At 31.2% G+C, this 14,151-nt stretch overlaps 3 protein-coding genes across 6 annotated transcripts in view; 2 read left to right on the top strand and 1 right to left on the bottom strand.

Annotated features, from left to right (window-relative positions):
• The first annotated feature begins 2,407 nt into the window (after window positions 1–2,407).
• On the top strand, window positions 2,408–8,449 carry LOC108970588 (muscle LIM protein Mlp84B). Of its 2 annotated transcripts, none has more exons than XM_018936059.1 (9): window positions 2,408–2,549; window positions 2,729–2,851; window positions 2,929–3,088; window positions 5,066–5,195; window positions 5,411–5,507; window positions 6,976–7,072; window positions 7,358–7,654; window positions 7,712–8,032; window positions 8,094–8,449. In XM_018936059.1, exons 2-9 carry the CDS (start codon window positions 2,737–2,739, stop codon window positions 8,362–8,364), a joined length of 1,488 nt encoding a protein of 495 aa, XP_018791604.1. In that variant the 5' UTR covers window positions 2,408–2,549; window positions 2,729–2,736; the 3' UTR covers window positions 8,365–8,449. The 2 variants fall into 2 exon arrangements, with proteins under 2 accessions (XP_018791604.1, XP_018791605.1); XM_018936060.1 differs by lacking the exons at window positions 5,411–5,507; window positions 6,976–7,072 and adding exons at window positions 6,100–6,196; window positions 6,682–6,766 and having other exon boundaries at window positions 2,413–2,549; window positions 8,094–8,448.
• Window positions 8,450–10,028: 1,579 nt separating this feature from the next.
• Window positions 10,029–12,068, top strand: LOC108970587 (beta-1,4-glucuronyltransferase 1). Of its 3 annotated transcripts, none has more exons than XR_001993491.1 (4): window positions 10,029–10,171; window positions 10,234–11,370; window positions 11,436–11,806; window positions 11,915–12,068. XR_001993491.1 is itself a non-coding variant. In XM_018936058.1 (4 exons), the coding sequence occupies exons 1-4, from the start codon at window positions 10,169–10,171 to the stop codon at window positions 11,680–11,682; spliced, it is 1,332 nt and encodes a 443-aa protein (XP_018791603.1). In that variant the 5' UTR covers window positions 10,029–10,168; the 3' UTR covers window positions 11,683–11,873. The 3 variants fall into 3 exon arrangements, 2 of the variants coding, with proteins under 2 accessions (XP_018791603.1, XP_018791601.1); XM_018936058.1 differs by lacking the exon at window positions 11,915–12,068 and having other exon boundaries at window positions 11,436–11,608; window positions 11,664–11,873; XM_018936056.1 differs by lacking the exon at window positions 11,915–12,068 and having other exon boundaries at window positions 11,436–11,873.
• A 214-nt stretch (window positions 12,069–12,282) lies between these two features.
• Window positions 12,283–14,151, bottom strand: part of LOC108970586 (catenin delta-2) — a 4,216-nt gene continuing 2,347 nt past the window's right edge. Inside the window, exons 3-5 of the mRNA XM_018936055.1 lie at window positions 13,572–14,128; window positions 12,589–13,505; window positions 12,283–12,531 (exon numbers count right to left, since the gene is read on the bottom strand). Coding sequence (XP_018791600.1) covers window positions 12,415–12,531; window positions 12,589–13,505; window positions 13,572–14,128 — 1,591 coding nt within the window. The 3' untranslated portion in view covers window positions 12,283–12,414. The remainder of the gene's footprint in view (window positions 12,532–12,588; window positions 13,506–13,571; window positions 14,129–14,151) is intronic.

Genomic DNA, 14,151 nt, shown 5'->3' with positions numbered 1-14,151 from the left:
TTTGCACACTCACTCATTTACATATGTGCAAGTGACGTTCTTTTTAAGCTTTTCATATTATCTATAACTTTTGTATTCCAACCACAATCTAATGAATCATATACAAATGGTGCCATATTTAAAATATAAAAAAGAGGTATATGTATACATATGTACATACCTATATTGAATTTATGGATAATTTTTGAGATATATTGTATTTAATTTAAATGTTAATTACGCATTTTGAAAAAAATTAAAACTTCCTAAACCTCTATATTTCACTATAAGTTAACTAAATTAAAATACTTATTAGTCCATTCTACATTTCAATAATTAAGAAAAACAAAACAAATATTCTAATTACATATATACATATATGCATATATATTTACATATATACCTTTGTATATATGTAAATATTTATTTATTTCATTGTAATATGTTTTTAAATAAACTAATTCCATTGAAATTTGGCRATCGTACGCAAAATGTTGTCTTTGACCATAAAAACAAAAAGCTTTAGAAGTTTCAAACGCATTTCAATATCAATTTGAAAGGACTGAAAATATGCCTTTTTAAATCATAGCACAAAAAACAATGAAGATCGGAGAACAATAAAGAATTATCCACATCAAACATTTTGATCAATAAATGACAATGGTAGATGGTAGATCTTTATATTAGCTTCCATAAAGAATTTTTGATAAATATAAGAGTTTTCCCTTACAGCTCAGCCTGTGCGCTAACTTTCATTATTTCAGATCTAGGCAGAACCAACGCAAACTCAGCATCTACTTATTGGTGTGCGTGACCGTTATATACAGATGTATGAATATTTCATTAAGTTATCTAATTGTCTTATTGACTTTTCTTATTGGAAAATGAAGAAAAAGAAAACTACATTATCCACTAAACAGCGACATTACAAAATGTAATATGCCATTCATAATTATGAACAAATATATACATTTGCATCTGTGACTTGCTGTAAAATAATTAAAAAAGTTTAATAAATAAATAAGAAAATTAATAAGCTCCTCATCAAGATTTTACATACTTATACGCATACATACATGTACCATGCGTGTACTTGTATTAATACTCATAATGTCAATTATAATTATTCACTTGATACACACATTTAGAATACATGAATGTATGCTTTAAAATAGAAATCGTTAACGAACAAATTTAGTATTTTGATAAACGTCTGATATAGTTGGCGGCAATAATGTGAGTCATAGGTGTTGATGACGTTGCGATTGGTATCAGACGTTCTCACCACGCACTTAGCAGAGTATTTATAATAATATATACATATTTTAAATAATTTCAATTCTAATATTATACTTCCTTACGTTAGATATATTCCATAAATGTTTGTATTTTTGGATCGAGATACTAAAATATAGCCCCTAGCAATATATTTGTAAGTCAGGATATGTTTCGCTTATGTAGATCCTACTCTTATAAATTTAAAATATTGATCACAAAAGTGTGTAAATAGATATACACCATTTATATATTTTATATGAGTTTAGGTTTGTACATACATAGATACATATGTATACCATGTATAGCATAATTACACTGCTAATGCAAAATGTTGATTAAAGGACTCAGTATCAATTGTATTAGTGCTATAGTAATTAATATATAGAGATAAATACATTATGTTTATGAAAGTGCTTTTTTTGAAACATTTATTGGTAAATGTTTAAAATATATGTATGTATGTATATACATTAACAACAATAAATTTCATTTATTTCTAAAATTTCTTTGACTTATAACTGCTTCTTATATTTTTGATATATTCACACAGATAGATACTTCCATACTAATGCCATATGTGTATGATTGTAATTTCAGATTGGGAAATAATATTTTTGTTTTTGCCAAATATTCCTTAAGATTTCTCATATGTAGCAGCAAATGCATTTAATATGTACATGCATATGTATGTATATATGTGTATATACATACAAACGCAGCTATAGATGCCTATGCTAAAATAATATAAGGGAATTGTACACGTAGAAAAGCTTAAAATAAAACATTGAAATTTATTAAGTTTGTGGAAAACTTTTAAAAATAGATTTTCCTTATTCACCAAAGCTACCACTTTCGATATTTTAACTTTAGTTGTTATAATCTATTCAAATAATAAGGAAATAAATAAAACTTATGAGTAAGATCATGACATTTTTTTAATACATATTTATTGTGCTTCTAAATATTTATGGATGAGTAAACGACTATTTCTTCATACACCTCATATAGTTTGGGTGCCAAAGCTTTTTCTCTCAGTATAATATGCCTTAAACGAAGAGAGGGTAAACGAGAAAAAATCAACGAGTCTCTTGAACATTGGCCATCTCTATCTAATAACACAAGATTCAGATACGTTGTGCCGTGTGCACTCACAAATATAGACTACCTGCGTGCAGCAACCTTTCAGTTCATTTAAGATCGTTGCTAATCGAGGAAAAGTACTTTGGCGCGGTGCTCCGATATATTTCACCTAGTTTTAAAAATTAAATAAGAAAAAATTCCAGTTACCTAAGGTATGATTATGAGTTTTATCCTTAAAAAAATATTAATAATTTCACTCGGTTAATAGAAAGTGTTTTTGAACAATAAATGAATTATTCCTGATTGTGAGGAAATTGACTGAATCTATTTTAAAACAAAAAGATTAAAAATGCTCTGATATGATTTATAATTTAAATAAATTAATTTATAGATATAAACATGCCGTTCACACCTGTTGAAACACCTAAATGCCCAAAATGTGGCAAATCCGTTTATGCCGCTGAAGAGAGAGTAGCTGGTGGTTACAAGTTCCACAAAACCTGCTTCAAATGTGGTAAGGCGATCTGACTCAACATTGCTGATATATGTACAAACGTTTAATTGATTCTATTTCTATTTTTTTCAACTTAGGAATGTGCAACAAAGCTTTAGACTCCACGAACTGCACTGAACACGAAAAAGAGCTGTTTTGCAAAAACTGCCATGCCCGTAAATATGGTCCAAAGGGTTATGGTTTCGGTGGTGGTGCTGGATGTTTGTCAATGGATACTGGAGCACATTTGAACAGAGAGTAAGTATATTTCACTATTCTTCATTCTTAACTTTGTACATAAATGATGAAATTTGTCACTATTTTGGAGCTATTTGTAAACCTAATATAATACATTGTACAAATATCATAACTTTATGTATTTATGCGTGTTTTTACGAAATGTGGCAAGAAAATGTTAAATATCGAAAGCTTAAAGCTAACCATAGAATATTGTATTTAGCGAATACACATATCTTAATGAAAGCTTTAATTGTATGCACAATGTATACAATATATGCTACATTATTTTTACACATTTGTGTACATACATATATGCAATGTAAGTAAAAAACGGCAGAAGTATTCATGTAATGCATGTATTTGTTTTCCACACATTTTCTATAAATAGATTACTTCTAATTTCTTATGTATGTATGTATATACATATGTATTTTTACATTTTGTCATTAATCGAAAACTAGTTTCGTCCATCCATTTTCATTTAAAAAACTATTGTCATAAACGAATATTCGTAATACTATATATAAAAAGTCCATACGAGTATTTCAACCAAATAAATTTCTAACTAAGTGATATTTTTTTCACTCTAAGAATGTGTGTATATGCGAAAATACTCACAGATGTATTGGCTTGTAGCACTGAATGGTACACTTACATATTATATACATACATATATGAATATGTGCTAGCTGTATTTAGAAAACATACAAAACACTGTTCTTCATTTCGATATTCTCCCATTGTAAACTACTGTAGATATTCGGAACACTTTCGATGCGATATTAATAATGTGTAAATATGCAAATATCTAGAGTCATAGGAATAATAAAAGGAATAAATTTTCATTAATATTAGTTATTTTTAAATAAATGAAAAGAAAAGTATATTTTCATGCTTGTGCCTTAGCATAAACGTAAAAACTTATAAAAGTTCACATTAAATTTCAAAAATAATTTCAAAATGCCTATGCGTCATGCTTTAACTTTATTTTAGAATATTTGAAAACACATATGTTTTCCTTAAATTCAAACATATTATTATTTTTTCATATTATCGCAGCAACTAATTTACATGGCGAAAGATAGACGCAGCGATGGAGTTCAGGATACAAATGTTCTGTCGTGTTAATGTGAACACCTTTCCCGTTTAAATAGTCTACTACATGTTCCAATGTTTTATTACATGTCGCCTCGAAATGATATTAATAATTGTTTTTTTTTTTTTGTATTGATGAATATTTCATAAATATATGTATGTCTGTATTTGTGAAATGTTATTAAAAAACTATAAATAAAAATAAAAATGGATTTTATTTACGAAAAAACTTGTATTACACATTATTACAATGGGAGATAGATATTATTTTTAAATAAAACGCTGATTAATCCAAATATTTATATGTATGTATATATGTACATGCATATATGTTATTGTAACCAAGGCATTTTTTCTAATATGAGCAAAAGAAAACTAACAAAATGCCTATGTACATAATATACCGTTGGTTATTTAATTTTATAATTTTTCGGATTTCATCTAAGGTGATATCATCAAATCATTATTTATATTAATATTATAATTTTTAACTGGATCTTAATTTATATAAGTATGTACATACAAGGTGTGCCGGAGGATCCATTACCATGGAGCAGTTATAGCCTTTGATGGTAGCATTGTAGATTCTTATATAAAAGTAATAATGTACAACCAACTGTTATGCTAGTATTGAGAGTAGTATTTTGTTTACTTCCTTAACGAAAAAACATATTAAAAATGTTCCAAAATGTTTAATGTATAAATTATGAAGTGAAATAAGTAAATCAAGTAATAGGACTTAACAAAAATGCAAAAGCAATTTTACGTGCTTAACAATGTAATGTAGATGCATGTAATCGTTCTTAAAATATTAAAAAGTTTTTTGTGAGGGTTATTTTATGSCAATACAAATATAAAAAATAATTTAATTAAAAGCATTTCTTTAATATTTAATTATAGTGACATTGATGGTGTACGTAATGGTGCCCGCTTAGAGCCACGAGTAATTGCCAAAGCTCCAGAAGGCCAGGGTTGTCCCAGATGCGGTGGTTACGTATATGCAGCCGAGCAAATGTTAGCACGAGGCAGAGTAAGCTAATTAAAATCAGTTGGTTCTATCATTTTTTTAAATAAAGAATCAATTATTTGAAATTACACTAAAATAAAAGCAGTGCATAAGCTTACTAAAACAATCAAAATCAAACACGTAAACATATGTACATATATTAATATGTACCATCATAGATTTTAAATCTAATATAACATTTAAATCGTTTATTTACATTGAACATGTCAAATAACTAGGGATATCATAGACGATGCTTCAAATGCTTGCTTTGCAACAGAACACTCGATTCTACAATGCATTGCGATGGCCCTGACAAAGATATATATTGCAGAGGTATACATTTAAATAATGTTAAAATCAGTGTCAATTGTTTCCTTTAGATTGCGATTGTTTTTAAATTATAATGATATACGTTCATAATATAAATGTGTGTGTTGAGAAATATCCCCCGCTGAATTATACCAAAACATCCATAATTTTATGCGTATATAATATTTGTATGTTAAAAGTGTTTTAATTGTATATTTTAAAGAGGTATTATTGCAGTTTTATATGTAAATGTTTTCTAAACACATACACGAAGAAATTACTGCACCTCATATGTCAACCATTTGGAAAATATATTAACGTTAACATGCAGTTTATGAAAATATTTTGTTTATTTAATGATATCGTTATTTTAAAATTGAAATACTTAAAACCAATCATTTAATAAATCAGCTTTTAATATCAGACAATTTGGAAGCTATTGCTAATGCCACTAATAAGCAAATTTCAGTGCCAACCAGCCATTATAACCCTATATATAGCTAAAAAATAATACATTCATAAGCATCTACCTTTATAAGTAAATAGATTCACACGGCACTCCAAGGGTAAATAAATTCCTTTTTCATTTCATAATTAACCTTATATTTTTCAACAGCAATGGCACAAGGAGTGTTTTAAATGTGGAAACTGTTCCAAAGGACTTGATTCCATACTTTGTTGTGAAGGTCCAGACAAAAATATTTACTGCAAAGGTATTATTTAAATAATATTGCATACAAATTTTCACAAATAGTTACATTCAAATAAAAAAACAGAGTGACTTTTTATATTTCTCCAGCTATGTACATATATACATTCAAATTTCAATTATTAATTAGTCAGAAATAAATGTACACAGCAATAACTGCTTATATACATATACAAATTTCATCATTCGATTGTGACAGACAAAATTGTTAATCGAAGTTTCCACGCACTTCTCATTTTCTTTGACATAACGTTTCCAAGTTAGCGCAACGAGCGCCTGTAGAGGCATTCAACGCTGGATTTCTCTCACCCTTCTTGTAGCTTTCTACTATACACTTTTTTATTTGAAGCAGACTTCTCGTAAGTCACTGTAAAAGTACGTTAAATATATTTAGCTGGACAAATGTTTAAGCACACCTAAAATATAAATTAAATGTACATGTATGCACATTTACATTCCGCCCAAAATCTTGTGTTTTCCCAAAATTAGCTTGTTATGCAAAGAAATTCGGACCTAAAGGCTATGGATATGGTCAAGGCGGTGGAGCTCTTCAGTCCGATTGCTATGAAAATGGGTAAGTTTTTAACAGCATGCTAGCATCTGATGTGATATTTATATGTATGTTTCTATATATATGTATGTACGTAAGTATATATCAGAATGAGTTCAAGTTAATGTAAGGGGGTAATATCTACACATAAATAAGTACATTTTAGTGTTGTTACCCAAGACTTAGCAATTTAAATTTATCAATATTTGTTTTTGATATTATAATAAATACAGGGTGTTATGCTCAGAAGTTTGGCGCCAGGGGTTATGGTCATTTAGGAATTTCTTCTATGGGACTTATGTCTGACATAAGAGACGCCGAGTGGCAAAGGTATACATGCCTACATGTGTAATTTTTTATTATCCGTAGTACATTCGAATGATTAAAAGAAAAAGATAATAACTTAAACCGAACTTGCTTCCACTGATGGCAAAGTCAAAATATTTCTAAAAATACAATTAAAGTTAAGAACATATGAATTAAAACATGAATAATGTTCTTCTTAAGTATCTCTATATATAATTTTTGTTAATAAATTTTATAATCCATTTTTACATATTTTCTTATTTTTTAAATATATATATTTATGTATGCATATATGTAAATGTCTTACAGCGACTTGGCACCAAAAGTAGCAGATATAGATGTTGGAAAGATACAAGCACCTGCCGGTGAAGGTTGCCCACGATGTGGTGGCGTTGTCTTTGCTGCTGAGTTGGTTCTTTCGAAGGGACGCGAATGGCATAGGAAGTGTTTTAAATGCAGAGATTGCACAAAGACATTGGATTCTATCATTGCATGTGACGGACCCGACAAAGAAGTTTACTGTAAGACTTGCTATGGAAAAAAATGGGGCCCTCATGGTTATGGATTTGCATGTGGATCCAGTTTTTTGCAAACTGATGGCATGACGTTAGTAACAATGTTTGATTAGTAGCCATGAATATTTATAAACTATACAATTTTCAGTGAAGAACAAATTTCTTCTCAGCGTCCATTTGTATGCCCTGACACCACGTCAATCAAAGCACCTGAAGGTGAAGGTTGTCCACGTTGCGGTGGCGCCGTTTTTGCCGCGGAGCAACAACTTTCTAAAGGCCGTATGTGGCACAAAAAGTGCTACAACTGCACTGAATGTCATCGACCATTGGACTCGATGCTTGCTTGTGATGGGCCAGACAAGGATATTTATTGTAAAGCTTGTTATGGAAAACGTTTCGGTCCTAAAGGATTTGGTTATGGACACGCACCAACGTTGGTGTCCATTTCCGGTGAATCCACAATCCATTTGTAAGCTAATATCATATAAAAAACTAACATATATATATATATATTTTTTTTTTTTTTTCAGCCCTGAGGGTAAGCCGTTAACTGGGCCTCGTTCATCAGGTGGTTGTCCGCGGTGCGGATATGCCGTTTTTGCCGCGGAGCAAATGATTAGCAAGAGCAGAATTTGGCACAAGCGTTGCTTCCATTGCGCTGACTGCAGAAAATCTCTAGATTCAACAAATTTAAATGATGGTCCGGATGGTGATATTTATTGTAGAGCATGCTATGGTCGCAATTTCGGACCTAAAGGTGTTGGTTTCGGTCTTGGTGCAGGCACCCTTACAATGACATAAAGTACTTTTCCATATATATTTACATACACACACATAAATAAATACATATATGCATGCATATACATAATATTATAAACATATATATGTATATATACATGTTGTGTGTATATTTAAATATATGTAGAATATTATTGTGTATACATATAAAAACTAAACTATAATTAAAATCGAACTTAACGAAATGACTATAATTTTCAGCACGAAGTAGGTATTATATAATTAAAAACCGACAAAAATAACTAATCGATCTTTTTAAACGAAAAMTCGCGCTACAAATTAGTTTACATCGAGGACGAAGTGCAATTCATTTTATATTTATTAATTTTTAGATAAATTATAAAAAAAATGTGTATATATTGAGATGTTTATATTTAAACATCACATATTTATTTTTTCAATTCATTCAATAACTTTTTGACACTGTTCTTATCTAAATATTACCGTGTATCAATAATTTGTAAGAAAAATGTTGAAATAAGCTATTGATTGACTTGATTAATAAAATATGTATATACACAATCATTTTCGAATACATACTCTATATTTAGAATTTTTGTAATAAATGACAACAAAGGTGTATAAATGTACGCATAATTGAAAAGTTGTAGCCAAGTATTTATGTATATTAGTGCCTTTTGTATGATTGTGCGTATTTGAGAACAAAATAAATAACGAAGAACCCTAATCTTTTTTGTATAGAATAGAAGATATTTGTCTAAATATTTTTTCTGGTGCAAAACACACACTAATTAGCATCAAAGAAAGAGATCAAACTTCTCACAAACATGAAAAGGTTGTGCCCAGGTCCTGACCGAGGCAAGGGTAATTTAAACAGAAACAGAAAATTGGCCCATTGACGACATCTTCTCCACCGTAAAAATTATGTTCATCACTTTCAATTACAAATTCTTCAAATTTGTTGCCATCGCGAAATATCAAGGATCATGCTAACTAACAATTTATATGAAACACTAGTAGCATCGAGAAGCTCTGGCGCCAGAGAGCTCCATGCAAGTGCAGTGGCACACCGAGTAATATCGATTCAGGCACCCATGAAAATGACAGAATTATCATTATCAACGAAAGGTCGGTGACCTGTGTGATAACTCACTAGAGAAACACAACAGAAGCATTAAATTCACAGCTTATATGGCATGGAGTAGCAATCGGTACAAAAATTGGATTAGATGAAATCCTACGTCTTGACTAATTTCAACCAAATGCATGATATAATCCTCATATTTTTAGAGTCGAAATTGAACTACAACAATGCCTCCTTACCATATACTTACATAAATCAAGCATCAACGCAGATGTCGGAATGAAACTTTGGCAAAATAGTCTTTCGATATATTCTATTGCATAAAAAATATCGAATTCGGCCCATAAATCTTAAAACTATAGGCACTGACAGAAGCCCTCTACTCGCCCCCAACAATATTTATGAGCTACTCTATTTATTAATTCATACGCTCAATTTAGTGATAGGGAGTTAAAAGTACCGCAAAAAAATTTAGTTTTTTTTTCGAGCAGGACTCACAACAAATAAACAAATAATATATTTCGTGTTTGATATTATTAGTTATATTAAATAAATGTACTGTATTATAATGCAAATTTGTACACAAATATATGTATGTACAACGTTAGCAGTTTAGCGAAACCATACATCGATTCAATAACAATGGTATTGTAGGACATTGTAATCGATTTTTGCACTGAAAAATGCAGTTATGTGAAATTCCCATTCCTAGGAATAATCAGTAAATACATATAAGTATGTTTATTGTGGAGATCTACAAGGATGGTGATTTACCTTTATAAATGCCTTAAAATATTAAAATTTTTAATGTATGTATATTTTTACAGAGGAAAATTCTGCGATTGAGACGTTGGATTTTATTCATATTAACAATATTTTTAACTACAATTAATCTACTGTGGACATTTTGTTTACTGGACACAGAAATAAATTCGCAACGAATCAATAAGTCATTTAACAGAAATTCAAAGCCGTTCTTGGCAATAGAAAGTGTCAACGATGCCACCATGCCACCGCTCAATCAATCATTGTTACAGAAAATGCCGAAGCATAATTTTAGGCTTGCTTTCGATAATATAAGCTTTGAAACTGGTAGATGGGACAATCTTCGCAATTATAAGATGTTTGATTTTGCTTTGATTGGAGATAAATTTATCAAATCTTCGCACGAAAACATTGTATGTTTAGCTACCCAAAGTTCAGTGGAACGGTTGTATTCATTGACACAAGTTGCACATCAATGGAACGGGCCAATTTCAACCGCCGTGTACGTTGCCGGAGATGAAGAATTCTTCATTTTACAACACTTTGTTACATATATGAGACTTTGCTTCTCATTTATACGCGATAACGTTACTTTTCATATTGCTGTTCCAAATAATAAGGAACCAGTTCACGGACAAATTCCTAATCTCTTCAACAGCTTTGATTGTCAATACCCTGAACAAACGCTTCGCCATTTACTGAAAATACGCAATCCAGACACGATACGTTGGCGTTTAAAAAATGAATATCCGCAAAACCATTTACGGAATTTAGCTCGAAAAGGTTGTCAAAATAAATATGTATTTCTAACAGATATTGATATAATACCAAGCACAAATATGGTATCATTATTAAATAAATTTCTGCCGTCAGCAAAATGCAGCTATCGTTGCGCGTATGTTATACCAACGTTTGAAATAGACAACAGAGCTAAATTCCCTGCTTCCAAGCCAGAGCTTATGCGTTTATATAGAAAAGGTCTAGCACGCCCATTTCACGAAAAAGTGTTTATTTACAACCAGTACGCGACAAACTTCTCCATTTGGCTTATGAATTCTACCAATGAAGATGAGCGGGCTCATATAAGTCATGTCGTAACAAATTTTGAGTTCTTGTATGAACCTTTTTATGTCGCTTTTGATGATGTCCCTGCCCACGATGAAAGGTTTATAGGCTATGGCTTTACCCGAAATTCACAGGTAAGACATTGACAGTATTATGCTAAACTATCAATATAACTCATTCGGGTTTAATTTTTTTTTAGGTCTATGAAATGTATATTTCTGGGTACACATTTTTTGTGTTATCCCCTGTTTTTACTTGTCATTGGGGATTACAACAAAAAAAAGCGAGACCAGTTTGGCGAGAACAACAAAATAATCTGAATCGAAAGCGTTTTGAGATGTTTAAACATGAAATTCTCGCCCGATACAAAAAGTATTCAAAAATTGTGTTACATTATCTTGAACTCAGGATCTATTTTAATTTACAGGAAGACAACCAGGAAATAATTGGCATAGTGGAAGTAAACTGGAAATAAGTGTAATGAAATTTTTTTATCGATATGAATTTCATGATAATAACATTCTATAAACCTTAAAACACTTCCACATGGGACCATACCTCAGCCTACAAGTATGCATTCATATTTCTGCAGTTGTTTTAAAAATCAATCCAATTATTAATACTATTTTAATATTACATGTCCAAACTTCTGGAACTTCTTTTTTATAAAATAAAAAGCGATGGTTACTACCAAGAAATTTTATTATGGTATATACGTATTAAACGCGTTTCGGAATGTAAATTTTATTTAGATGCATTGGTAAATATACCATGTGTTTTTATACCCCTTTATATTGTAAACTGGCTTTAGTATACATTTATAGAATATCGATATTTCAGTGCACAAATGTGTTAAGTAGGCGTATTTTCATAATTTGTTTTTACCATATCCTCGTATATTATAATACTTGAGCTGTTCTACACATTATACGGACAAGTCGCATGCATGTACATTACATTGTGTTTATTGTGTATTGATTTGGATAAGTTTGTCCTATAGGTTCCACGGCAAATGAAGTCACGAAATTTCCGCAAAACTGCTAAACTTGGGCAAATAAATAAATTTAACTTAAAGCAAATGCACCCTGAGGTATCGATATAGTATCTATTGAAACATATTCGTAAGTGCATTTTATTATATTTATGAAATATGAAAAGTATTTAAAAGTTATAATTTCTCAATTGGAATGATTTCGTCCAACTTCCATTATTGGTATATACATAGCTGTTTGAGGGTTTTGATTTCTCCGTTGATAAGATTCATTACCTACACCATTGCTAGATGTGTCATCGGACTAAAATGAGAAACATTGCCAATAATTATAATTATTCAACAATTGATATTAACTCACCATTTGGCAAAGCAGTGGTGACTCATTGCAGCTTGCAAAATCATTTCCTGCAGTATTACGAGTCGCATTATTTTGAGTCCTTTGTATCGTCCGATCTTCATATCTTGTTCGGCCTTGCGATGCCATAGGTCTATTTAGAGTGTTGTTTACATTATTGGGGGAGTTTGGAGAAATGTTATGAGCTGTAAATGATTTTGAAACAAAGTCTTGCTCTTTCCAGCCATTTTTTTTATAAACATCACGTAGCTCATGATGTTGCCACATTGTGAACAAAACTTGACCGGCGAACTTTAATACGCAAGAAGTATATTTTTGACGTTGCTTTGTAATACTTAATAAACGATCAACACCACCGGCGTCCAGTAAAGACCGAGAAAATTCTGGATTTTTCTTTATAACTTCATTAACTGTGGCTAACACTGCGGTAATGGTGTCGTCGGAGGTATTTTGATCGTGCTGTGGGTTTCCAGTAGGGAGTTTTTGGACTAAATCTCGCATAGCATACTTTCCGATAAGCTCTTTGTTCCGTTGATCTATGGCAAGATTTCGTAAAGCTGTTGCCACGGCGCAAACTACGCGATCAACTTCCATACGAAGAAGTTCTACCAATATAGGTAATCCTTTTTCCTTGCGAACTGTAGCCCGAATATCAATACTTGGCTGCCAATAACATGCAGAAAGATTCTGAATAGCTCCTGCAGCCGCTTCTAAAGTTTCCGGATTAGAGCAACTTTGCAATAAAGCTAAATAGTACTGCACAACCTCGGGTTGCCATAAAAGCTCATATCGTTTGTGTGATAAACTATTGGGCACAGAATTTTTTGAAGTACTGGGAGTATAATTATTTTCCATCTGATGTTCGCTTTGAGCAGCTTCCTTTTTCTTTTTACTTGTCCCAAAACAGCCAAGATTTTCTCCTGAAATAATAATATATAAATATAAATACCCAATTATAATGCTGTTGTATTATGTTAAATATTTACCTTTATAAGAGTTGGATGAAGGTCGGCTTTGTATTGGCATTGGCTGTTTATCGTAATTAGGATCCTCAACTTCTTGACACCGATAAGACAAATTGCGTAAAATACATACACAATTTTCTACCGTTTTATTTCCAATGTTATTCTTTTCTATAGCCATTTTCACAACATATATTAGACACTCCACTAGATGTTCAGAGTTTCTAAGACTGGTTCTGGCAAACTCACCAGCAGAGCTGACATTACGTAGAACTCCCGAAGCATTTCGAAAAACTGTAGAGTAGCATGTTTCTCCCGCACAAACCGCATCCCAGCCAGAATGGGGAATAATAATATTACTAACAATTGCATTCAAGCCCTCGTCAATAATAGAACGTTTAATGTCTTCACAAGATGACATATTCCACAAAACTCCAGTGACCAATTCCTTTACCTCCGACTCTTGTGTCCTGCACAACAAATTTACAAGGGCAGTTATACCCCCCGCATTTTTAATAGCTCGTTTATTTTCGTCATTTTGCCTTCCATAGGATAAATTTCGAAGTGCACCACATGCGTTCCTGAAAATATAAAAGTGTTACAA

This window comes from Bactrocera latifrons, unplaced genomic scaffold (genome assembly GCF_001853355.1).
Source record: "Bactrocera latifrons isolate USDA-ARS-PBARC rearing strain unplaced genomic scaffold, ASM185335v1 scaffold_300, whole genome shotgun sequence".
NCBI lineage: Eukaryota > Metazoa > Arthropoda > Insecta > Diptera > Tephritidae > Bactrocera > Bactrocera latifrons.
The sequence above is the reverse complement of the archived record's forward strand: the minus strand, read 5'-3'. Positions and strand labels throughout refer to the sequence as shown.

What these genes read in the sequence shown, in the direction of transcription:
- LOC108970587 (XM_018936056.1), top strand. An exon ending in GCTTTACCCGAAATTCACAG is followed by an intron (nt 11,371 to 11,435) that starts GTAAGACATTGA and finishes ATTTTTTTTTAG; the next exon opens with GTCTATGAAATGTATATTTC.
- LOC108970588 (XM_018936059.1), top strand. Translation starts at nt 2,737, where the DNA reads ATGCCGTTCACACCTGTTGAAACACCTAAATGCCCAAAATGTGGCAAA. An exon ending in CAAAGATATATATTGCAGAG is followed by an intron (nt 5,508 to 6,975) that starts GTATACATTTAA and finishes TAATAAATACAG; the next exon opens with GGTGTTATGCTCAGAAGTTT. An exon ending in TTGCAAACTGATGGCATGAC is followed by an intron (nt 7,655 to 7,711) that starts GTTAGTAACAAT and finishes TACAATTTTCAG; the next exon opens with TGAAGAACAAATTTCTTCTC.